Source organism: Lynx rufus, unplaced genomic scaffold (genome assembly GCF_022079265.1).
Source record: "Lynx rufus isolate CCGP_SWC_20201006 ecotype Redwood Valley unplaced genomic scaffold, mLynRuf1.p SCAF_3, whole genome shotgun sequence".
NCBI lineage: Eukaryota > Metazoa > Chordata > Mammalia > Carnivora > Felidae > Lynx > Lynx rufus.
In genome coordinates, this window is record NW_025814845.1 from 118,484,128 (window position 1) to 118,510,043 (window position 25,916).

General features: G+C 39.4%; 1 protein-coding gene across 3 annotated transcripts in view; it reads right to left on the reverse strand.

The window, feature by feature from the left end:
* INPP4B (inositol polyphosphate-4-phosphatase type II B) overlaps nucleotides 1-25,916 on the reverse strand; it is a 763,493-nt gene that overhangs the window by 258,062 nt on the left and 479,515 nt on the right. For 2 of the 3 annotated variants that reach the window (XM_047091642.1, XM_047091643.1), the window contains exon 8: nucleotides 2,723-2,773. In XM_047091642.1, the coding sequence (XP_046947598.1) occupies nucleotides 2,723-2,773 (51 nt within the window). Of the gene's footprint in view, nucleotides 1-1,898; nucleotides 2,028-2,722; nucleotides 2,774-25,916 lie in introns of those variants that run through there. The other variant, XM_047091644.1, reaches the window with a different exon arrangement.

The window sequence follows — 25,916 nt, forward strand, 5'->3', positions numbered from 1 at the left end:
GGGTGGCGCAGTCGGTTAAGCGTCCGACTTCAGCCAGGTCACGATCTCGCGGTCAGGGAGTTCGAGCCCCGTGTCCGGCTCTGGGCTGATGGCTCGGAGCCTGGAGCCTGTTTCCGATTCTGTGTCTCCCTCTCTCTCTCTGCCCCTCCCCCGTTCATGCTCTGTCTCTCTCTGTCCCAAAAATAAATAAACGTTGAAATAAAAAAATAAAAAAAAATAAACATTTAAAAAGTAAAAAAAAAAAAAAGTCACGGCGGTCTGGTCCCAAAAAAATCAATTATTAAGCTTGTGGGTGTCCAAACCATCTTTGGCTCCACTATATCAGGAACTGGAGATTGTCTCTCCTTTGAAAATCATGACTGTTGGGGCGCCTGGGTGGCGCAGTCGGTTAAGCGTCCGACTTCAGCCAGGTCACGATCTCGCGGTCCGTGAGTTCGAGCCCCGCGTCAGGCTCTGGGCTGATGGCTCAGAGCCTGGAGCCTGTTTCCCATTCTGTGTCTCCCTCTCTCTCTGCCCCTCCCCCGTTCATGCTCTGTCTCTCTCTGTCCCAAAAATAAACGTTTAAAAAAAATTAAAAAAAAAAAATCATGACTGTCTAGCATCTGATGCTGGTCAGGCTTGTAGAAAGGGACAGCAGAGAGACGGCTGAGCTGAGAGAGGAAACACCAGTGGGGTAGCCTGCATCTCTTCTGTGTGGCATGGAAAATACATGTGTGTTTCATCAGGGCCAAAAAACACCGCAAGCAGCTAAGCAAGCATTACATGCTAGAAAATTAGGTCTTAGCAGCAAGAGCGTACCGGGTGAGCCTGGGCAGTGGAGAAGGTTGAGCCAGAACCAGATTCCCCATGGTAGGGAAATCTGTGATGGGAAGGAGCCTACAAGGTCTCCAGAAATACCTATAGTTGTGCTCATAACAGAGACAGCATTTCAATGTCTGCCACATGCTGACAGGCAGCACTAGCCTGAGAAATATCAAAACCAGCAGAAAGGGAACCACAACCTCACCATGGGCAAGCACAGAAGGAACCTCTCCCCATTCCTTTCTCCTTGCCACAGCATTGAGCAATAGAGGAGGAAAGGGCAGGACTCATGTGAGAATCGGACTGTGCTCCCCTTCCACTACAAGTTGCTAGAGGCACAGAGATGTCTATCTACCCCATAGTGGGAAGTGATGGGGGGAGGGGGGAGAAGAAAACAATTAAACTCAGAGAAGGAACTCAAGTTTTAAAATGAATAGGATATATTTCAAGAACTTGAATGAGAGAAAAAACAGGGAAATTTACATAATTAGCCCAAGATGTCACTAAAGCTTCAAGCGAGGGGGATTTAACACTGAGCAGTTGTGGGGATGAAGGGTTAGAAGAGGAAAAATAAATTAAACTAGCTCATCTTTCTTGAATCTCAAAAAATAAATAAAATTCCTTATAAAATAATGCATTCAGTTGATAGTTAAAATTTCAAAAGGTCTTGTTTTCAGAAGCAAGTACGAAGGGTGTGATGAGAGCTTGTGATGGAGGTTCCAGTTAAAAGGAGTGCACCTGAGGTGGTCAGAACCCAAAGGCTGTGAACAGAGCCCTGAGCCCTGAGCAGGGGAGGAACAGCACTGGGCAGGGAAAGGGTCCTGGGGCCTGCAGCAGTGAAGGGCCTGAGGCTGGGAAGAACTTGCTAGTCACTCTGGAGAAACTAAGCATAGTCTGGGCAGCACAAGAGGTTTGAAGGTTTGCAGAAAACAAAGCATGAAGATTCACTCGAGTAAAAGAGAACAACATGTCCCCAGGAAGAAACTAGAAGCTTGTGTTAGGCATGAGAGAGCACAGAGTGCCCTTTTCCTTCTCCTTCCCGATCAGAATCAGAATGTCAGACATGGCTGACATTCTTCTCCATCAATTCAACTCACTCTTTGGTGCACACATTTGGAGGGCTTCCTTGGCAGGTTCAGATAGTGGCTGTTGCTAGTGAGGAAATGATCGGCATATAGTACTCTGCTCCACACATCAACTGGAAGAAGGTTGTCAGTTGCCTGTAGGATTTCTGGGAATTTCAAATAGGTCTTTCAGTTGGCTCAGTCCCATGGCCTCTATAGACTCAACTTATTTCTAGGCTTTTTCATCCTCTCTGCACAGATCCCAGGGACTCAGCCTGCTGGGCTATCTTTTCAGGAGTTGCCACCACCTACTCTAGGCTTGTCTAAGCAAAAAAGCACCTATTATCTTTCCGCTCTTCCAATTTCTAAAAGCTGCAGATGCAATGGCTCAGATGCAGCAGGAATTCTGCAACACCGGTCTGCACTTTGGTGGCAGCTACTGTTGTGAGTTGCATTACAGTGTTTAAGCAGCAGGAAGCAGAAAACAGCACAGTCTTTCAGGTAATTAGTTCTCTGCCTCCTTCCTGAAGCAGTCGAGCCCACATCAGCAATCTCTCTGGCCCTCTGTTGTTCCAGGAATGTTGGTTCCAAATTGCATCCCAGCTACCTGCAGGACAATTTCTCGATTCATCTCTATCCAGTGAAACAAAATATGAGTTCATCTGGGAATAATTTTTGAGAGACAAGAAATGAACTCTATACAATTCGCCAAATATGTGCCCCCTTGCATGGTCACACCCTGTTAATTTAACACAATTTCATTTTTCAGCCATCAGACAGCAGAAGGCCAGTGAAAATCCAAATGATTTAACTTAGAAGTGCTGTGTGTACCTTTTGGAAAGATAAAAAACACTTACCCCAACCTCTGGCAGGGGATCCTTATGTTCAGGTAGGACACTGGTTCGAACCTATAGAGAAAAAACAAACATTTTCTGTAGGATTTTGGAGTAGAAACTAGTGCAGAAGCTTCACACAGGTGCTGGGTGTCATTTTCCCATCATGGAGCATCAATTCAGACTGGGGTTAATCATTACCGAAGGTACCTGTGTACATCACCTGCTGCAGAGCCATAAAGCTTTCCTCTGATAGTTGCTAAGCTTCCTGGTTTTCCTAAGTACACAGAACTACTGGATCCTTACCCCATCACCCCTTGTCAAATACAGAGATGTCTGGGCTTTAGGTGAATCAGCGTTAATCTCCTCAAAAAGCAACCCTAATTCAACATTCAAAGGAAAGGACAGAGTTGGTGTAGAGCAAGTCATTCCACGCAAGCTCAATAAATATTTATTCTCTAAATGAGCACCAAAACCCACAGTCTTTATAGTATATCCCTCCCACAGGAGAGTTCTGGGCCAAATTGTCAGATACCATTATCTAAATTCATTTGAAAATGAATTCTCAACTGGGGGAGAGGGAAATAGTGTAAAATAATCAGTCATCTGGGGAAGCTTTTCATATGTTTGAACGTGTTCCAAGTGAAATATCAACCCCTTAGATGATAAGTAGACATATATCTTCTACTGAGTAGTGATCCTTAATCCTGGTTGTGCATTAGAGTTACCTGGGGACCTTTCAAACTGCTGGTGCTCTTTCCTGCCCCTGGATATTGATTCTAATGTACAGCTGAATCGATGTTTCTCTATTTAAGAAAAAACGCTTCAAATGAAAAGAAATCACGACTATCTTTCTCACTTAAGAAAAGGCTAGTAAAAGCAAGAAACACATAAAACCTAAATCTAGTATATCTTAATTTGAAGTAAGGATTAGATAATAAAGTTAAGTGAATACAGAGCAATAGACAAGCATACTCTGTTTAACTGGAGAGCAGAGGGAAGGGGTGATGGATGGGAGAGAGGAGCCCTAGAAACACATGATGGATCAATATTTTAGGGGGTCATTTTAACAAAATCCCTTTGGAGGTACTGCACTGCCAATCATAACTTTCTTGAAATCCTTTAAGCTCTGACATACTTGACCATACCTGGTCAATTCTCCCAGGTTGAAGAGATACCTATAATACCCCTCATAATGTCAAAAGACTTGAACTAGCTCCCAAGGGCCTACTAGTCTTTAACACGGTTTCCATTTTCTTGGAAAAAGCCTCAAGCCGTGGTAAAACAGTGCATTTTAACTTCTAGCTTAAAGCTCCTTCTTTGTTTCTTTATGACAGACCCAGCACTATCGCTTGCACAATTTGTCAGTCATTATGACTCAAATTGTTCACCAGAGCACAAAATAAATGACAGGAGAGATCCCAACAGAGTAAACAACACAATTTGCAGAACACACTCCACTCAGGATTTCATGACAGAGCGTTCACTGGCGAAGAGCATTTGCAGTGTGGCGGCTGCATTAATGCTCTTTGGTCCAGAATGTTCAGATGTACCATTCAGTCTCATTATCTGAAAACCATTAGCTGGCCTCAAAGGATAAGGAATCTGTATATTAACAGGGGACTATAATGGACCATACAGTGTGCGTATGTGTATGATTTCCCTCTCTCTCTCTCTCTCTCTCTCTTTCATACATACAGTGTATACTCTCTCTGTCTGTCTCTGTCTCTCAGATTAACTCTGTCTCCGAAAGACAGAGACAGAGAGACTTGTTCCCCCCTTATCCACGGTTTCACTTGCCATGGTGTCAGTGTTACCCACAGTCAACCACTCTTCTCTGGAAGCAGAGGATTCTCCTTATATATCATCAGAAGGTCAAAGCAGCCTAATGCTACATCACAATGTCTATGTCATTCACCTCACTTCATCTCAGCACATAGGCATTTTATCATCTCACATCATCATGAGAAGAGGGAGTATAGTACAATAAGGTATGTTCAGAGAGAGAGAGACCATATGCACAGAACTTTTATTATAGTATATTGTAATAATTGTTCTATTTTATTATTAGTTATTATCAATCTCTTTTTGGCCCTGATTTATAAATTAAACTTTATCATAGGTATGTATGAATAGGAATAAACAGTATATGTAGGGTTCGGTATTATCTGTGGTTTCAGGCATCCACTGGGGATCTTGGAAGTATCCCCTGTGGATTAGGTAAGACAACTGTATACACACATAGACACACACACACACAATGTGCGCATGTATGCATATATATATATATATATATATATTCACACACATATATATGCATGTATACATATATAGTATATAAAGTATGTAGAGTGTACATATTATATATATATATATATAAATGTACATCTACTATATATCAGAATGGATTATATATATAGTGAATGTATATTCACACATATGCAACCCATATAACACATATATATGTGTATGTTTATGCATCATTTTAAGAAAATATTTGACATCCAAATAACATTATCCAACGGGATATGCTTAAATTTAGAAATAAAGTGAAAGAAGTCAGACATTGGTGGAGGTCAACATATATAGGATTGCTATATCATATATATATGTGTGTGTGTATATATATATATATATATATATATATGTGATATAATGTTAGATAAAGTAGAATAATATTGACAATTACTGCAATATTGTCATTAAATTGATGTTGATTTTATCAGGACAATTAATCCTTATAAATATAAATAAACTACAAAGAAAAAAGAAAAGATTCCTGACCCAAAGTTGTATACTATAAAAAAATTTCAAAGATAATCATGGACTAGTTTGCCATTTCCAATGTGTGTACATGTGTGAAGGAGAGAGAGACAGAGAACGAACTTCCCTTTACATAATAAAACTATTTTTGAAAAGTACATGTATGTCACATGTCATAACTCAAGGCATGTTTAAAACACTAGCAGAGCTCCTGATATAGAGGAATTGAAAAACAAAACTTTTGTAAACCAATTTTAAATTTTATAAAGTCAGATTTTCATATGAAACACATGTTTCAGGTAGTATATATGTATAGTTCTAAAACTTTTATATTTAAGGTTAATGCTACAGATGTTATGGTATATAGGTCACACACTGATGATGTTTTTTCTTGCATAATATATAGCCCTCATTACACTAAACACATACTAGGTGGCAAGCACTGGGTTTGCCAGTAAATAGGGTCCCATTTCTTCTCTTTGGGATTTCAGAAACCAGTGGATGGGACAAATATATAAATAATCCAGTACAACATAATACATGCTATAATGGAAATGTGAGCATTTTTCTGTGGGCATTCAGGGTAAGGAGTAATTAATCCAGACTGTGAATGTCAGGAAAGGCTTCACAGAACAAGGAGTCTGGGTTTTGAAGGATGTGTAGGAGTTTTAAGCAAGGAAGAATAGGATGAAGCAAACAGCGTATTACATAATAAGCATGTGTCATGGAGTTGTAAAAGGCCATTTGTTAGGGCGCCTGAGTGGCTCAGTCTGTTAAGTATCTGACTCTTGGTTTCAGCTCAGGTCATGACCTCATGTTTCATGCAACTGAGCCCCTCAATGGAGTCCACGCTGAGAGTGTGTGCCTGCTTGGGATACTCTCTCCCTCTCTCTCTTCCCTCCCCTACTTGCTCGTTCTCTCTCTCTCTCTCAAAATAAATAGATAAACTTAAAAAATAAAGGCCATTTGTGTTTCGGAAAGAGTGAGTATTCTGATAATACCATAACAGGGGGGCCTTCAGGGAAATGGTAAGAGTTGGGGAGATGTTTGGTTATATGTCTGAGGAGAGAGGTTGGGGCCATTTGATATCTATCATGTTATGGAACTGGAGCTTTATGCAATTTATAGACAATAGGATATCAGGTAAGACAATCAAGTAGAAAAGTGATGTTATCAGAGCCCCTTAAAGCATATCCACTATGCCCTGAGTCATAATGGGAAAATAACCTCTTTATGCTAGCTGCCTTTTGCCTTTTTGTTAGTTATCTTTAGCATAGGGTGAATAATAAACCTCATAGTTGTTGTAGTACATCTTTTAAGTACCCAGAACAGTACCTGTCACTGAGAGGGAAGAAGGGAGAGAGTGAGAAAAGAAAAGAAAGGGAAGAAGAATGAGAGGAAATGAGGGGGGGAGGGAGAAAAAGAAAGAAGAAAGGAAGAGAGAGGAAAAAAGACAGAGGAAAAAGAGTAAGACAGAGATGGGGTGGGTAGAAAAGGCAGGAGCAATATGTCACTGAAAACAGATAATAAAGCCTGGACAGATTTAGATGAGGCCTTTTGATGAGGAAGGGATGATGCAATGGCTGTCACTGTAACATTTGGAACATTCCAGTTCACGGGCAATGTCATGCCTCCTGAGATTTACTGGCCTTCCTTCAGAATTCATTTTCCCTTTTTTGGTCTTATTAGCCGTTCTTCTTCCCAGTTTTCTTTACCATACCCCTCCCTGTCCTTCCTGGGACACAACAATGTCTGCCTGGCCACACATTTAAAGTTATTATAACTTCCTCTTGTCTAGGAGGACACTTTTATGATATCAAATAAAGATCACTTAATAGAAGTTATCATGTAGATGATATGTTCCATCTTGAATAGTTCTCAAGTTTCATATAAAGCAAATTCATTTACTTTTTCATAGGCTCAAACTTCCATATCCTAAATTTGCCTTGAAAAAAAGAAAAACTGAGGTTGGGAGGGTGGTGGAGACTGCTGTATTCTTCATGGGTGAGTAGGTAAGAATAAGCAATAGGGCTGCCTCAACTGCAGGCATTGTTGACTATCCAGATACAGAGAAGGGGTAGGTCAGGCTGCCATGACTGTGCACTAGGCTGTCCACACCTCAGCCCCGGGCAAGTGCATCTTCTCAAGAGCAAATGCAACTTTTCCCTAGCTGGGCTCAGCTGGACAGGGTTGTAACAGTGCTTGAACATCCCCAGGGCAGGGAAAGGGCCTAGATCTTCTTCTTGGACTACTGTGACATCTGGTAAGTTCTCTGATATTGAATGCATTGTTGAAACACGTTCTTTTTGTTTTTTTTAATAAAAATGTTACTCTAATTCTCTACATATCTCGAGTTAGAATATATTATTTCATCACATTTACTTGTTCCACTTGGAACGAGGCACCAAACTGCCTTCATACTCAAACACACGAAAAGCTGACTGGTACAGAAGTGTTCTGCCACCTTCCACAATATTAATATTCGGGGAGGAAGATGCTCAGTTAGGCCCATATTTCCCAGGATGCCTTGTTTTGAGAGATAGCCATGTACCAAGCTCTCACCAATAAAATATATGTGTAAGTGATGTTTGCTGCATCCAAACTGGAGTTCTCCGAAGTGGATAGCCTAGGCCCTCTTCAGTCCTTTTCTCCTTCCAAGGAGTCCCGCCTTTAGGTGACTGCAGAGCCACACATGAAAGAACACCATTCGCCACGCCATACCATGTATCCCTACCAGTGTTAGATTATACATGATTGTATCAGTTTTCTATTGCTGCTTAACAAATTTCCACAAACTCAGCTGCTTAAAACAACATCCACTTATTAATTCACAGTCTGTAGGTCAGAAATCCAGTCCTCATGTGGTTGATTTCTCTGCTCTGGTATTACAAGGCTGCAGCCTCTCCTGGAGGTTTGTCTAGGCAAAGGTCTGCTTTCAGCTTCCACAGGCTGGCAGCAGAATTCAGTTCCTTGCAGCTTTCGGACCAAGGTCCCCATTTTCTTGATGAATGTCATCTGGAAGCTGCTATAAACTCCTGGAGTTTATTCCATGCCACCCTTACTCCATGCCACGTGGCTTCCTCCATCCTCAAATCCAGCAGCAGAGGATCTGCTTTGCACCAAATCCTTCTTGCACTTCAGATACCTGTCTTTGGAATCCACTCTTTTAAAGGCTTATCTCATTAGGTCAGACTTGCCCCAGATAATCTCCCACTCTTAGGCAACTTTGCCATGTGACATGATCTAATCACAGGAGTATGTCCCAGGGACCATGTAGAATGTGTACAACAATGGGGCAGTAATCCTGGGGCCAGTGTAGAATTCTGCCCAACACAGTGACCAAGAAATAAACTTCCCACTGTGAAAACACACTGAAATTTGGATGTTTACATTTGTTTCAGCAGATCACATAATATGACCCCCCCCCATTTTTTTTTAATGAAAGTTTGGATTCCATTTATGGCTATGAAGAAATAAATCAAAATAGCTAATATTAAATCCTAATTCATTATTTTAATGTCAACAGATCTGTATTAACTGTGTATTATGATCCAATGACTGTCATAAACACTGGCAATACCAGAGATTAGGAAGACAAGGTATTTCTCACCCACAGGTAATAATGATAACATGGCAAGGGTCAAAACATACAATTATAATTGTTAAGCATCTTCAATTGTGTAAAATTTACCAGCCACTCTTAGATACTGATTTTCCAACTATTTAATTTCTGCTGTGCATGGAGAAAATGATCCATGTATAAGCCCAAATGATTCATATCACAGAACCTTAGAGATGGGAGGGATCTTAGGGTAAACCTAGAAAAACCACCTCTGTGATGTGAAAATTGTACATGAAATATCCCGGGAGCTTACATTTAAATTTTCTCCTTGGACATGTTTAATCTCTAGCTTATTCTCTTACTAATTAGTCTTGTAGAGGTAGTATTGCTCACCTACCTAAAGGTTCCAAACAGGTTAAGTTAATGAAATAAGTAGGTTGAGTGTGAGAGACAATAGGGAGGGGAAAGGAATCTGGCAAAAATGGAAATCACATTCCTAGTCTATGAAGAACAACTATCCAGCTCCAAGTAATTAAAATGTTCCTGAGAAAAAAATTCTTCAATTATCAACAATGGACAAATCCTAACTCTTTTGCAGGTATACCATTATTAGTATTTAATTATTTTTGGCAGAAACCAGCCTGATATAAAAGGTAAAAATATGCCCAGTACTATTTTTAGTGAGTGGCGGGGGGGCGGGGGAGTGCTATTCTAAAGCAATTGTTCTTAATCTTGACAACACATTAGAAACCTCTGGAATATTTTTTAATGCCAGTTTCCAGGCCATATTCTAAAATAATTACATCAGAATCTCTGAGGGAAGAATCCAGGGATCAGTGCTTTTTAAGGCTGACTCCACACCTGTTTCCAAAGTGCAGTCAAAGTTAAGAATTACTGCTGTAAAATAAATGAGATTGTTTTGAGTGTAAGCCTCAAAACTAGCTCCAAATCCTATGAAGATTTGCAAAAAAAAAAAAATGTACTAGGCAATGGTCATGTGATGGAATAAGGCTCTCTTGGAAAACAAAAAATTAAAAAAAAATATGTTAATGGATTCTCAGAGCTGGAAGAGGTCTTAGACATTATCAGGCCATGTTGCTTAAATTTCAGTATGCATTCTCATTACCTACTGGTCTTCAGCTGGTTGGGGGATGGTCTGAGGACTATCGCTTACAAGCTTGTTATAGAAATGCAGAATCTCAGTCTCACTCCAAACAACTGAATCAGAGTCTTCATTTCAATAAAGTCCCCATGTAATTCATATGCACATTCAAGTGTGAGAAGGTCTGGTCTAGGATAGTGCTTATGAGGGAAATAGGTCACAGGTGAGAATGGTAGACATTCATTTGCACATAAACATGCTTGAGACAAGGGGTGGGGTTTATTCTTCTGGTTTTGAAGGTGTTTGGTAATTTATTTTTAAATGTCAAGCATCTGTAAAAGCTCCAGATAATACTTTCTATCAGAGATGCCCTTTCCTTTCTTTTTTTTTTTTTAAATTTTTTTTTCAACTTTTTTTTTTTTTTTTTTTTTTTTTTTTTGGGACAGAGAGAGACAGAGCATGAACGGGGAGGGGCAGAGAGAGAGGGAGACACAGAATCGGAAACAGGCTCCAGGCTCCGAGCCATCAGCCCAGAGCCTGACGCGGGGCTCGAACTCACAGACCGCGAGATCGTGACCTGGCTAAAGTCTTGACGCTTAACCGATGCCCTTTCCTTTCTTATGCAAAGGGGGAAAGGGTTGCTCTTATCATCAATCTCAAATCAGGGACTGATTTGGGACAGAGCTTAGCTGGAATTTCTGTAAGACTCATTGTTGCAGGCTGAATCTCCACTTCTCTAACCCCTTCATCTCCCCCAAACCCTCAATCTCAATATCACAGGTTGAAGTCCTAACCAGAGAGTGCATTTGGAGATAAGGGTAATTAAGTTAAAATGAAGCTATTAGCATGGGACCCTAATGCAATATGGTTGATGTCCTGAAAAGAAGAGGAAGATGCTGCAGGGGTGTGATACAAAGGGTAACCATGGGAAGAGGCAGCAAGAGGGCGGCCATCTGCAAGCCAAGGAGGGAGGCCTGAGAAGAATTTACTGCTGCCAACACCCTGCTCTTGGACTTCCAGATTCCAGTATTTTAAGAAAATAAATTTCTGTTTAAGCCACACAGTCTGTGGCAGTTTGTTACGGCAGCTCTAGAGAACTAAGACACTCAGTCTACCCATGTTGTAGGGTATGACCCCTCTCCAGGACTTTTAGCCAAGAACCTTTGGTTGAGGACTCTTTGTCCTTCGACCCTAAAAGAATGCTAGAGATTCTTGGAAGTCTCTCCATACCTGTTTCACACTGTGTCCCACTCAGCTTCAAAATCTGGCAAATGTCTTTAGAGGCAGAACAGCCATGAATTTGAGTCCCCTTTGGTCTCTAAATTTGTCATTTCAGCTACACATAAAAACCAAAATCTCTGCTGGGTTCTATGTCTTCCAGCTGCCACTCTGTGTTAAGCAAAACCTTGATGCTGAGACTTCCGAGCTACAGGGACAATCTGTAAATGCGCACAGGTGGAAAAGAGCTTTTTAGTCCCTCACCACCACACCCTCTTGGGCTTTCTCTCTTGCCTGTGACTCTCCCTGTTTCCAAAGCGCTGTGAGTCTGTGGGAGGTTTCACTCTGCTTTTTAGAAGGCTTTGGCCTGGTTCTCTAGACTCCTGAAAAGCTCAGAATTCAGCAAGTCTCTTCGGAGAAAAAAAATGTTCATTGACTTGAAGTTGACGAAGTCTCAGTTTTTTAGTTCCTCCAACACATGCACTGAGAGTTTTGCTGATTTTTCTTTCTCTGAGCAGCACCAGCTCTGTGTCCAGGCAAAGGCATGTTCTTCAGCTCATTCTCAGAACCAGCAAATGCCCAAAGAGGAAAAATAGCAGGCTCCTGAGAGCTCAGCTCCAAAAGATCCTCCTTTCTCTGGAATTGTAGTTTACTTTTGTAGTTTAAGTTGTAGTTTATTACTTTCACAGCTTGCTGGAAGATGCATTCGAATGCGATTTTTGTAAAATGTGTGGCTTGTTTCTGGGTGTTGTCAGAGGGAGCACAGCTTGCCCTCCCTACCACATACTACCCAAACTGAACTTTTTAACATCTGAAAGTCACTAGAAGTTTAAGGAATCTTCCAAACATGCGGTTAACGGATGAAAAATGATATTCGACATTGCATAGTTAAATATGCTTGGAAGGGGGGAAATGCCATCACATGCTGGTCTGTCTATTAAGGTAAGTCTTTAGTAAACCAGTTACAAATGCATAATTACAGGTAATTCTCCTGGTAAAAACAGAGTTTATCCTGAAGCCTGAGCACTATCCAAAAACTATCCAATAATTATTGAGTGTGACATGTTGTGTTGGTCTTCACTAGGTAAATGTGATCATCTTTCACATGTCAAAACATATTATACAAAATTATGTACATGAGAATAATCTATTGGCTTCTAAGCCTGAAAGAAAGAGTGGTAAGACAAATATAAGCACTCTTTTAGCTTGGATGCATCTAGTCTTAGAGTTCTCTAAGGCACGGATGTTCACACCACAGCTCTCTAGTCACATGGGTCCCTTTATGTTTAATTGGTGGCTCTTTCAGACTTCTAATTTCACTATATGAATGTGCCATTATACTAAATTCTACCAGTCATACAAGAGTCATGTGGTTCTTTGGGTTAATGGTGACTGCAAATGTGGCTCCAGAGTCACATAACTCTGAGTATCCCTGCCATTACCCACATTTTATTCCATTTCCCTTTCCAACCATTATAGAGATCTATTACAGGCAGGTGAAAAAATACCGAACAGCAAAAATACCTTTAGACATTCCCTTTGTCAGAGAGTCTCTCCAAAAGATACAGGCTCTGCTGAAAATAAGAGATGCTTAAACTTAGATCAGGGAAGTTTCAGGGAAGTCAAAGAGGTCTCTCTACTGCTGTTCTGAAAGTAAGTCCATCTGCCTTTCATACTCTTTACTTCCGGATTTTCCTGAAAGGGACACTAGGTTCCGAGAGGCAGCGCTGTTCAGATCCGGTCAGGCTTCTTGTACTGTACCTACCAGCCAAGTCTGATCCTGGGCACTTACCTAAAGCAATAAAGACTAATCTCCAAAGAAATGCACAATTAAAGACCCAGGCTTTATTTATTTATTTATTTTTTAGTGTTAAGTTTTAAGTGTTAAGCTGTTTGGATATTTTAAAAATAGAAATAAAGAATAAAGGAACTCTTTGCACTGAAAAAATACAGTGTTAAGATGTGTTATGGGCACTGAAGACATTAACTCATGATTTGCTAAATAATTGCTCATTCTTTTTTTTTAAAGTTTTTTCTAATGTATATTTATTTTTGTGAGAGAGAGGGTGGGGGAGAGAGAGAGAGAGAGAGAGAACGAGCAGGGAGGCTGCAGAGAGAGAGAGAGAGGGAGACACAGAATCTGAAGTAGGCTCCAGGCTCCTAACTGTCAGCACAGAGCCCCATGTGGGGCTCAAACTCACGAACCGTGAGATCAAGACCTGGGCCAAAGTCGTATGCTTAACTGACTGAGCCACCCAGGTGCCCCGATATTGCTCATTCTAAGTTGAGACCTCTATTCCTGCTATCCTGTAGGAGGATACTGTAAACATATCAGTACATATAGTGCTCAATTCAAATATCATGTATCTATAATAACAGTTTTTTATCAGATCAGATCAGACCTTTACTACTGCTTCCTCCTGCCATCACCCTTCTTCTTCTCTACCCAAATACTGAAAAATAATTGTGCCATCATTTTGAAAAGTGGGGAGAGTCATTAGAGCTGATCCTTTGATCCCAGAATTAGACTTACATTAAGTATGTGCTACCCTAGAAACTTTCTACCCTATAAATAAATAACAGAAAGTTTATAATTGATAAATAAGGTTAATAGAATCCAAGGAAGTAACAACTATGCTTTCTGGACCAATAGGTAATTATTTCAGAGGCACATGCATTATTTTCTTTACTTGTATTATCTCATTTAATCCCTATAGTTCTGGTGTTGTATTACTACTTTGTCCATTTTACAGGTAAGAAAACTTAGTCTCAGAAAACTGGATTAATTTGCCTAAGGTCAATTCAACGGCAAACTGCAGATCAGACACTGAATGGTCTACTTCCAAAGTCTGTGCCCCTTCCATGGCTGTGTGCCTCTTCTGAACCCAGACTGATGGTGACTTTAATTGTCTTCCCTAGGGCTGCTTAATGAGAGTTTTAAAAGCCAAAAATCTATTAGCCTCAGGGAATAGAAACAGACACAATTTATCACATTGCCAGACTCAAAAACACCATCCTTATGTATTAACAGCCCCCAATTAAGACCATAGTCATGAGTTAATGAACAAGCCATTAGAGAGAGAACAGTAATATCAACACAGGCACATGTCTATTAATCTGTTGCTCACTGAAAGTCATTAGTTCTACACTATAAGGCTAAATAATTTCTAGGTAGCTTTAAAACAAAATTATTGCAATATCACTCAGTATTTTAAAAGATCATTTACAACACAGGCTTTTCTAACTCCAGTCAAAAGAAGATCACCATGCCCTGGGTGAAGATCAATTGATTAATAAAATCAGATGGTGTGTACAGGCACAGAGGGGAGAGGCTTTTAGTGTATTTATCCAATGAGGTGTTTTCATCCCCAGGCAAAAATGGGATAGCTGCAATAACTCTATTCTACTATTCCACTACTTTCTTCACTGTAGAATTCTACCAAACTATCTAAGAGTTTTATCAGTGGGTCTCAGCATTAGCTGTAGATGACAAATCACATGGAGAAGCTTTCAAAATGCTGATGCCAGGGCCCCACTTGCTTTTGCTCCTGTAATTGATGTTTCTAAATCTCTCAGAATTTTCTTCCACTGCTTTCCCTTACTATTTAATCTTCAAAACAACTATATGAGAAAACTGAGGCTCCAATTTCAAGTAACTTCCAACCTGTCAGTAGAGGAGCTAATATTTCAATGTGCATCTGCAGCATCCCAAGACCAATGCTTTCAACACCTCATTGTATTGTCTGCAACTTGAGCTGAAATCATACTACACATCTACACAAAAAACAATGAAGGGACATTGAAACAGAGTTCCCAGTTTCCCTGTAGCAGAGGGCAAAGTAAGTGTGGCATCTCAAACAGGAAGTAGGGATGACTCTTTTCAAAGAAGCACTGTTACAAAGAGGCCAGAGTCTACTGCATGGCTCAGGCAGTCTTGTCTTAAAAGAGCAAAGGTGTTCAATTCAATATGGTAAACTCTTCCCGGGAAGGTAATAACAGTACATAACAATGTTTCCAAAAGAAAAAATGTATTTGACGTTTCAAAAGATTGACTTACAAAATTGGGAACACAATCTCATTAAGTTGAGGTTTCCTTTTACTCTCATAAACCAGGTGCACATTGAATCCTGCGACATGTGAGTAGTAGCTAGGACATAAAATGCTTGCATTTTATATCTTATTCAAACTATATATTGGCAGTTCTCTAGTGGGTACAATCAGAGAATCTACAAGGTCAAATTATTTTCATAATAATTCTAAGATGGTATTTTCCTTTTCTACCCTTCTTTCATGAACGTACAGTGGAGCTCTCCAGAGCCTTCAAGAAATGTGATTTCACCGGACATTGCACACAGAAGCAGACAGGACAACTCAGTTCTCTGCTATTAATTGGGCATTAAAGGGATTTGCAAAATGGTAAAACAATGCCACACTCTCAGTATACTTTAGTTTTCCAAAATAAAATAATTTCAAAAACATGTATTATTTGGCTAACCTGTAAGGGGTTATTATTAGTTATTTTAAATAAATTGATAAAGATGTAAAGTATTCTTGAGTTTTAATTTCTAATGCGGTAAGTATCCATAGTTACTTTAATTAAAGCTGGTACATCTGTACTATTTATTTAATTTTTAAAAATTTGAGTACAGTTGAGTACAGTTGTGTAGTGATTCAACAACATCCATAGTTATTAACCCACATAACAGCCTTTTGAGAGTCTTTACTTTATTTTTTTAAATATTTTGAGAGAGAGAAAGAGAAAGCGAGCACGTGAGCAGGGGAGAGGCAGAGAAAGAGGGGGACAGAGAATCCGAAGTAGGCTCTGCGCTGACAGCAGAGAGCCAGATTCCAGGCTGGAACTCGCCAACCATGAGATCATGACCTGACCCAAAGTCAGATGCTCAACTGACTGAGCCACCCAGGCTCCCCAAAGCCCTTCGAGATTCTTGATATTGAAGAGTATAAAAAGGTCCTGAAACCAAAACTTTGAGAAACAGTGGGACTGGTGATCCTGAACATTTGGGATTTGTCTTTCATGTTTACTAAGTCAGTCTTACCACTTTTAGGCAGATTTTTGCTTCAGAGTCTCTTTTAGAGATGGATGTGATGTTTGCTACATGCACCCCTAATCCAGCTACTCTGAATCACTATGGTTCCTTGAACTTGTCTTGTTTCTATCTCCCTCCACACCTTTGCATATGCTGGTCTTCTGCCATCATTAAATTTGAGGAATATGGTTGCAAATACAGAATAATCGCTTCATGGACTTATAATCTTAGCATCGACAAGAGACAAAATACCAAGCTGGATAAAGTAGTAAGTATACATGAAAGTAAGTTAGGGTGATAGGATGAAGTGATAGCTGGATGGGGATACTTTAGCTGTGGCAGTTAAGAGTGGGTTTCTCGGCACAGGTGACTTTGATTAAGACCTACATTAAAAAAAAAGGTGGCCAGCTTAATGAAAAATAAGAGGGAATAGTATTCTAGGCCAAGACAGTATTAAGGGCAAAGGCCCTGAGGCCAGACTGACTAAAATACATGGCTGAATAAAGGGGAAAGAAATGGTCTGAAGAGTCAAGGAAAGGCAGGACTCTAGCAATGTAAGGTCTCTTCTTATTACAGTGGAAATCTCTTGCAGGGTTTTGAGCCAAGAACTAATGTGATCTTTTTCATGCTTTAAGAATATTGTGCTGTGGACACCTGGGTGGTGGTTAAGCATCTGACTCTTGATTTCTGGTCAGGTCAGGATCTCACAGTTTGTGGGTTCCAGCCCCGCATTGGGCTCTGTGCTGACAGTGTGGAGCCTGCTTGGGATTCTCTGCCCCTCCCTTCCTGCCTCTCTCTCTCTCTTTCTCTCTCAAAATAAATGAATAAAACTTAAAAAAAGAAATAATATTGTGCTGATTCTATATGGAGAATAAACTGCAGAAGGTCAAAATAGAAAGGATGAACAATTAGAAGTCATTTGTAGATTAGAGTTTTATTACCATTATTCTAGTTTTTCTAGAGTACAGGTTGAGCTAGGTATTTTAGGTTTTCTAAGGATAACCATTGGCTGGACTCAAGTTATTTTGTTCCAAATATTTATAAAAAGCACTTTGATACTGACAGAGAAATAAAATTGGTATATAAATTTCCTGTATATATAATTATATTCATCTATGAAAATAATAATGCTCAACTAATCAAAAGAATATTTGTGGATGAATAATTATTTAAATAAATTTAGTGCTAAATAATAAATGTTGTAATAGTTACATTCTATTTACATTACGGATATTAAAGAATAGCATAGCTTTTGAAATACAAGAATATTCAGAAGAAGCTTGGTACCTTAATGCCTGATGGAACTTAATTCCCTGAAAAAAATTATGAACAAACTGAATAAGGATAATAGAACTATAATTACTGAAAAAAACCCTACAAATAAGATGGCTTATGGATGGATTCAGTACTTCTGGCAAGTCCCTGTGACAGTAGTAATTTAGAAAATATCTTTGTATTTAAACCATATCAGCAGTGATTCAAAGGCCCAATGGCAAATAATGATGCCCACATGGGAGAATCTGAGAAGAACAGTACCTTTAATTTTGAAGCCAAATCTCTCCTTTCTAGCAAAAAAGACCTATTAACAGGACTTCTGAAAAGCATCTTTCTACTTGGACACAATTGTACACATCCCTGGGCCTGACTTAAAGTATATGTTGGAAATCCACCCCTGGGTGGATTAAGCTAAAGTTGTAGAACATTCTACATCTGCACTGGAGTAACAGCTGTCTGCGAGATGGCTTTTCCATTTCCCAATCACAGGTTTTCTGTCTATTTTACAACATGAACTGGCAGTCAGAACTAAGTACAAACACACACACACACACACACACACACACACACACACGCAGGAGTACTCAGTAAAACAATTCAGTTTCATTAAACTGTAAGTATTCAACAAATACCAAAGTATTCCTATTCTCTCAAACCATTTATGGCTTTAAAATATATCTTCTCAGATATCTGAAAGCCTTAGTGTCTCGAGGAAACACCTGAAATGTAGCATGTTAACACTTAAGATTCTTAACAACTGGAGTATCTTTGGGGTGCCTGGGTGGCTCAGTCAGTCAAGCATCTGACTTCGGCTCAGGTCATGATCTCATGATCTGTGAGTTTGAGCTCCATGTCGGGCTCTGTGCTGACAGCTCAGAGCCTGGAGCCTGCTTCAGATTCTGTGTCTCCCTCTCTCTCTCTCTCTGCCCCCCTCCCCGCTCACAGTCTCTCTCTCTCTCTTTCTTGAAACATAAATAAACATTTAAAAATTAAAAAAAACAATAACCAACTGGAGTATCTTTGTCAGCTGTAATGCATGTTTTGTGCTTAAAGTAAGTTTAGACTTCATGGAATGATACTTATAAGTCTCACTTATAATTCTTGCTGCCCCAGTGCCAAAGAGGCAGGCTAAATTGGAGCTAATTCCAAAAACTTTGAGAGGAAACTATTTGAAACTAAGTGCACTAAACAAAGTCCACTCACAGTGACAAGAGAAACAAGGGGCATTTTCATAAATTCTTCTTATCAAAAGTTGTACTTTTACCCTTTCCACTTCTTAGAGTGAATTTTCTTTTGATGTCAAGAAGAAACTTTCAAACATTCTCAGATAAGGGTGTTCATGATTCCACAGACTAGATGGGATCACAGGCAAGAAAATTCAAGAGCTTTAATCTAATCACACTGAATGGGATTCTGCCTTCAAGGATAGTAGTGTGCAGGTAAATGTTTAATAACTGGTTCTTATCGGGTGGGGATGGGTGGGGAAGCTATTATTTATAGAGTGTGCCAATTTCTGTAGAGTAAATTCTCCCGCCCTGGCCTGTTGCAAGCTAACGACTTGAAACAATGGACTATTGGCCTTCGGAAGAGATTTTGCGAGCCGTGACCCCAGGACTGGTCCCAGCCCACCGCCAGGGGTCACTGGGGAGAAGTGAGCACAGCAGAGGTGCGAGGGATACAGACCCACCCAGGAAACCAAGAGCCTGGCTGTGGGTAGCTCAGGCATCTGTTTCAGAAAGAACTTAGTATAACACAAGTATACTTCCATCAGCAATTTGAAAACAAAACCATCTTTAGTTTCACATCTCAGGGCAAGACCATGTCTCAGAAACCAATGATTTTAATTTTAAACTCAGCAGAATTCAAATGTCTGAGAGTTGACCTAGCTCTATTTATTCAATCAGATTCTCAGGAGCTGCTGAGAAATTCTTTTTAAAATCAATGGAAACTTTGGCCATGGGAAAGACACAGAAGCATACAAAGAATGTGGCTTATGACAATTGGTCTCATGACATATCTGGGCTCCGGGGCCAATTTTAAGTGCCCTGGCAGCAAGTATTGGATGCTTCAAAGTTTTCTCTATCTTTGGAGTCTTTGACTGTGGTCTTTACAAGGCACAGACCGTGCTATGCATCAATGTTTAGAAAGGTATGTTCACTGAATGTATCACAAAGCTGAAAAAAAACCTGAGGTTGTCAGTAAATCCCCCAGTCCATAAATAGACATTCATTACCAGGATGTCTAGATTAGATTCTAAACTCTTATGGAAATCTTCCATTAAGGGATTTAAAAACTTTGTTCCTATTAAGCAAAAAGAAATTTCTTTAAGCGAATTAACCATGCTGATAATTTTACCTCCTTAAAAAAGCTAAATTTTAGAACAGCTGTCTTGTACAAGTTTTATTTCACAGTTTATTCCAAACCAAGCTATACAATATGACAGTTTGTACTTACAGTACCACGTTTCAGGGACTTCAGAAAATTTTATATTTAAAAAAAAAAGAAATTTATGATACTATAATGAGACTTTATTCTTGGCCTTTTTTCCCTTTCTTTAAAATAAAATGTAAGTGGGGTAAACATGGCTCAACATTCAGTACAGGCTTTGTAATAATAGATTGCCGGCCTTCACAGACACATCGATATTCATAAAAAGAGCAATGGCACAGAAAGCATTAAATGCTATTCTTAAATCAAAAAAAGAAATATTTCTCAGTGACCTTGGGACATGAATAGGTAAACTTATTAAAGGAGAAGAAGAAAAACACATATACTAAGGAAGTAAAAAAGAAATAGAAGGGAAAAAGGAGGATCACATTCACCATCTTGAAAACCCTTATCAGAGCCTTTATTAATTTATGAGCTAAGGAGTGTCTCGACTACAAAAGGTGTTACAACATTAAATCAACAACTTAAAAAACTTTTGCAAAATCGGGGCACCCAGGTGGTTCTGCCGGTTAAGCGTCTTGACTTTGGCTCAGCTCATGACCTCAGGGTTCCTGAATTTTGGCCCCACATCAGGCTCTGCACTGACAGTGTGGAGCCTACCAGGGATTCTCTCTCTCCCTCTTTATGCCCCTGCCCCACTCTCTTTCTCTTTCAAAATTAATAAACATAAAAAATTTGCAAAATGAAAATTTTATTTTTCCAGCTTTATTGAGGTATATTTGACAAACAAATATTGTGTATATTTAAGGTATAAAATGTGATGATTTGATCTCTCTATGCATTGTAAAATGGTTACCACAACAAGCTAATCAACACACCAATCATCTCACATTAGTTACCTTTTTTTATGTGTGGTAAGAGCACTTAAGATCTTTCTTAGCAACTTCCAAGTATATGGTACAGTATTGTTAATTATAGTCACCACACTAGACATTACATCCCCAGAAATTCATCTTATAACTGGAAGTGGGTTTCCTTTGAGCAACATCTCCCTGGTCTCACAATGAGCTCAAAACAGAATAAGGCCTAAACTCAAAAGTTGTATTTTTCCTTTAAAAATTTTAAAGGATTTTTAAAAAATGTTTATTTACTTATTTTGAAAGAGAGGGAGAGAGTTAAGGGAGAGAGAATTTAAAGAGAGAGAGTTGAGAGAGAGAATTGAAAGAGAGAGAGAGAGAGAGTTGAGTGAGAGAGAGAGAGAGAGAGAGAGAGCACAGGGGAGGGACAAAGAGAGAATTCCAAGCAGGCTCCACACTGTCAGCACAGAGACTGATGCAGAGCTCCATCTCACAGACTGCGAGATCATGACCTAAGCCAAGATTAAAAGTCTGAGGCTTAACCAACTGAGCCACCGAGGTACCCTTCCTTTAAAACCTTCAAAAACCTTGGGGTGCCTGGGTGGCTAAGTTGGTTAAGCGTCTGACTTTGGCTCAAGTCACGATCTCATAGTTTGTGGGTTCAAGCCCCAGGTCGGGCTCTGTGCTGACAGCTCAGATCCTGGAGCCTGCTTCAGATTCTGTGTGTGTCTCTCTCTGTTCCTCCCCTGCTCATTCTCTGTGTCTCTCTGTCTCTCAATAAGAAATAAATGTTAAAAAAAATTAAAAAATAAAAAACTTCAGAAACCAGACAAGTACCCACAATGAAAACCTGGAAACACAGAAGATGGGTTACCTGGGAGAACCTATCTCTGGTGCATTCTGATCAGAGCTGTGAGGAGGGCATGTGGGTCTGTCCACCTAGATTTGCTAGGGTCATAATTTACTCTCTGTGCTCTTGTTCCTCAAAGTGAGGTGTTGGATCCACAGCATTGGAATCACTTGAGAGATTGTTATAAATGCAGAATTTCAGGGCCTGCCCCAGACTGCTGAATTACAGCCTGCATTTCACAAGCTCCTCAAGTGGCACTAAGTACATTAAAGTTTGAGAAATCCTGGAGCAAAGGATGCATTCTTTCAAAATGGAGGACAGTTTGGTAAAAGACCATAGTTTCCGTTTCCATCCTTTATTTTTCATAATCTGTTTTGTAGAAATTAGGGAAACTGGAAAGTAATAGTGCATTAATTAAATATATATAAAGGTAGATTTTGTGATGTTATATCACTAGAGGGTTCCCATATATGAGAAAAAAGAAAGAAGGACTTGTACATAAATGCCATATAATTCAAAGCGTAAGTTATCTGCATGATTTTGTCATTATTACAGGGTTAAATTTACACGTCTTTTGGTTTTTGGTGTTTCCTTGTTTGTTTTTAATACACGCTGCATTTAGGCAGTTGGTGAACTGCCTGTGAATACTGAATGGATAATCGATTCTTTAGGGAGCAACCACACCTGTGACAAACATGCCAGCTAAAACTTTGGCCCCCTCAGATCTCCCAGAGTTGATGCCTATAATTCAAGGAGACTGGCTGATGGTCTGCTACTTCCTGGGAAAAATGTGAAAAAAAAAAGCAATGTCTCTCTAAGCATCCAAGAATTCCCAAAGCAACTGGAGGAGTTATAAAAAGAATGGCTTTTGACCATTTCCATGGGAGCGTCTTCACTTTGCCCATTTTCTTTATTAATAGTAACTCAGATTAAACCTGTCAACAACAAAAACAAAACCTCTAGTGAACTGGTTCCTAAGGTCTGCTTGGGGTCCAGAATGCTTCTCTTCCCTAGCTTCAGCTCAGGTCCTGTTACTGTTCTAGTCCAAGCTACCTTGTGTTAATTTTTCATCCTACTTTGTCAACTATCGTATTCTTTAGAATTTAGCTGTTCTTTCTTGTAACCCCAAGCTTCCACAGGTACCTGAAAGGTGATTTGCTTTCCATATACCAGAAAGAAAGCAATATCGGGGCAAATCTAATATTTATGTACTACACATTCAGATTTCTTATTATGCTATTCATGTTCAAATTCCCAACAGCTAAATGCTATGTTAAATTTAAGAGTAGTACCTTTAAACACCCTTGGGAGACAGGCAGTATCAGTCATCAAACTGCAGAATATGGAGAAGGAAGAGTCAATTGGCTTTTAAAAGCCAATTGTTAACCTATTTTTTTCCTTTTTTAAATGTTTATTTTTGAGAGAGCAAGTAAGCATGCAAACACGAGTTGGGGAGGGGCAGAGAGAGAGGGTGAGAGAATCCCAAGCAGGCCTTCACGATCAGCACGGAGCCTGCCGCGGGTTTTGATCTCACGACTACAAGATCATGACTTGAGCCAAAATCAAGAGTCAGACACTTAACCAACAAAGCTACCCAGGCACCCCAACGTTAATCTATTTTTATCAGAAAGAAAACTGCATAATCATATGTGCACAGTTTGAAAAGTACAAATTAACACCAGTATAATCACCACATCTGGAAGAAATCCAACTTAGCCAGCAACCTTCTTTCTGAGACTTTTTCCCAACACAACCACAACCTTCTCCACTAGAGAAAATCATTGTATTTTTGCGATGATTTCTTTTCTTTTCCTTAGAGCATTACCACCAAAAACGCACCCCTAAAGAAAAGAATGTGGGCTTTCTGTTGCCCACCTTTTCACTTAACATAGAACATATAAATACCGTACGCATTCCTTTGTCTTGCTTTGTTAACTCAACATTTTTTTTTTTTTTGAGATTTGTCCAAGTTGTTGCATATAGCTCAGGTTCATTTATTTTCAGTTCCTGATAGTAATTTATTGTGTGACTACACCACCATTTATTTACCCCTATTACTGTTGATGGATATATAGATTATTTCCATGTATTGAAGAACGAATTGTTGCTATGAAATTCTTGTGTGTGTATTCTGGAACACATGTATGAATCACTTTCTAGAGTAATTACCTAAGGGAAGAATTGTTAGGCCTTTAGAGATCACATCTTCAACTTGACAAGAAAGCTAAATTGTTTTCTAAAATGCTTATATCATTTACCTCCAACCATATGCAAACCTTACATCTTTATCAATGCTTGAAATTATTAGACTTTTAAATTTTTTGCCAACAATTGATATGTAATTGTACCTTTTCATAATTTTAATTAACATTTCTCTGATTGCTAATAAGTTTGATTTCCAAATGTTTATTAGTCATTTAAGTCATCTCTTTTGTTAAGTGCTGATTCAAACCTTTTGCCGTTTTGTTCTATAGGTATTTGTCTTATTTTTCTTATTTTTCATACTTGTCTTACCTATAGGTGTCCTTTACACATTTTACATATACAGTGGATCTTAGTCTTTTGTAATTTATATGTGTTGAAAATGCTTCTGTAGCCTGTCTTTTCACTTTTTATGGTGACTTTTTCACCTTTGTTAAATGTTCATATTTGAAAGCATTAGGATAAGGTGAGGAAAAAGTAATATATAATCATACACCTTTAAAAGAATGTATCTGATATCAGGATCTCTAATTTTGCATTCGAAAAGTGATCTATCAGCACTTATTTACCTGCTTTCAACTATTTAATCCCCAAACTGTCAATGTATTGCTTTGTAAATGCTTTTAAAACTCTCCACATATGTCTGAAACCTTGCCTTCCATAGAATTCTAATACCTCGATGCTGACCGATACCTAACAAATACTCTAATAAAAAAATTCAGTTGATTAAGTGTCACATGAGAGACTAGCCATCTAATTGTGCTAGTAGTTTATAATTACTGGCAACCTAGAAAGAAAGTAACACAGCTTGCATATAGAGATCTGCTCATTTGCCTTCATATTGGCCCAACTAATGAGCGGGCTGTTTTTTGTTTTTCCTACCTTTCAAACTCAACAAAATAAGGCTCTCAAAGCCTAAATGCCTCATTAGTATTATATATTTCTATTAATGCACTTTGATTTTCACAAGCCATAAAAACAACTTGCATTTCAAGGTTCTAATTTCCATATGTTGGAATTTTTACCAAATGTGCCAGATCCTATTTTGCTGCTCTAGATCCCATATTCCACCGTTTTCTATCCTGTCCTTCTATCTCTGGAGGCTAAGTAAGCTCTGTAGAATACATTAAGGGGCTTCCTTGTCCTCTGGCTTTCAGTTGCGTTCTGATGGTGTGAGCCCTGGCAACAGTTTCAAGGCCCCAGAGGGGAAAAAGGGGTCAGAACATATAAGCCCTTGGCTCTCTTCCTGCAAGGTAGCTTATGGCCAGCCATGCCCCTGGATCAGGCTAGCCTCCACTCAAGTGTATTTTCTGGAAGCTGCCCCCACCTTCTCTCTTTCAGACCTAGGAGTGATAATAGCTCTACCATTATTAAACCAGGTTACAACACTACTTCTTGTGGTTCTACTTTGCAAGAGTCCCTTTGTAAATAAACCCTCCTGGAATTAACCTAATTTGCAAGTGCCATCTGTTTCCTATTGGGACTGTGACTGATACAGACTTAATAGCCATGATTGTGTGCAAAAAGAGAAGCAAAACAAAGCATTAAGGTAGATTACTGGAAGTGCTGCTTTCCTGGGCTTATACGTAAAGCACAGAGAAGTACAAGGACTCTTTTTTCTATGGAGCTAACAGACTAATCAGGGAGCACAACAATTACATTGGGTCCTGGGAATATAATACATAATTAAGACAAAATTATTCTTCCCCTTGGAAAGATGGGTTCCTTGGACGGCACCAGGTTGTAGAACCCAGTTATCTGCCCACTGAACAGCCTTCAGAAGGGTGGGGGAAAGCACTTCCCTCCCACAATTCTTCACACCTTCTTGCTTAACTCATCTATTCTCACTACCATATTTTGCAACCAAAGAGGACATTATTGAGTGTAGGAAAGTGAAATATGTTTCAAGTGACCCCATGAATCCTGGCTCTGAACTTCATTCAGTTTTTTTTT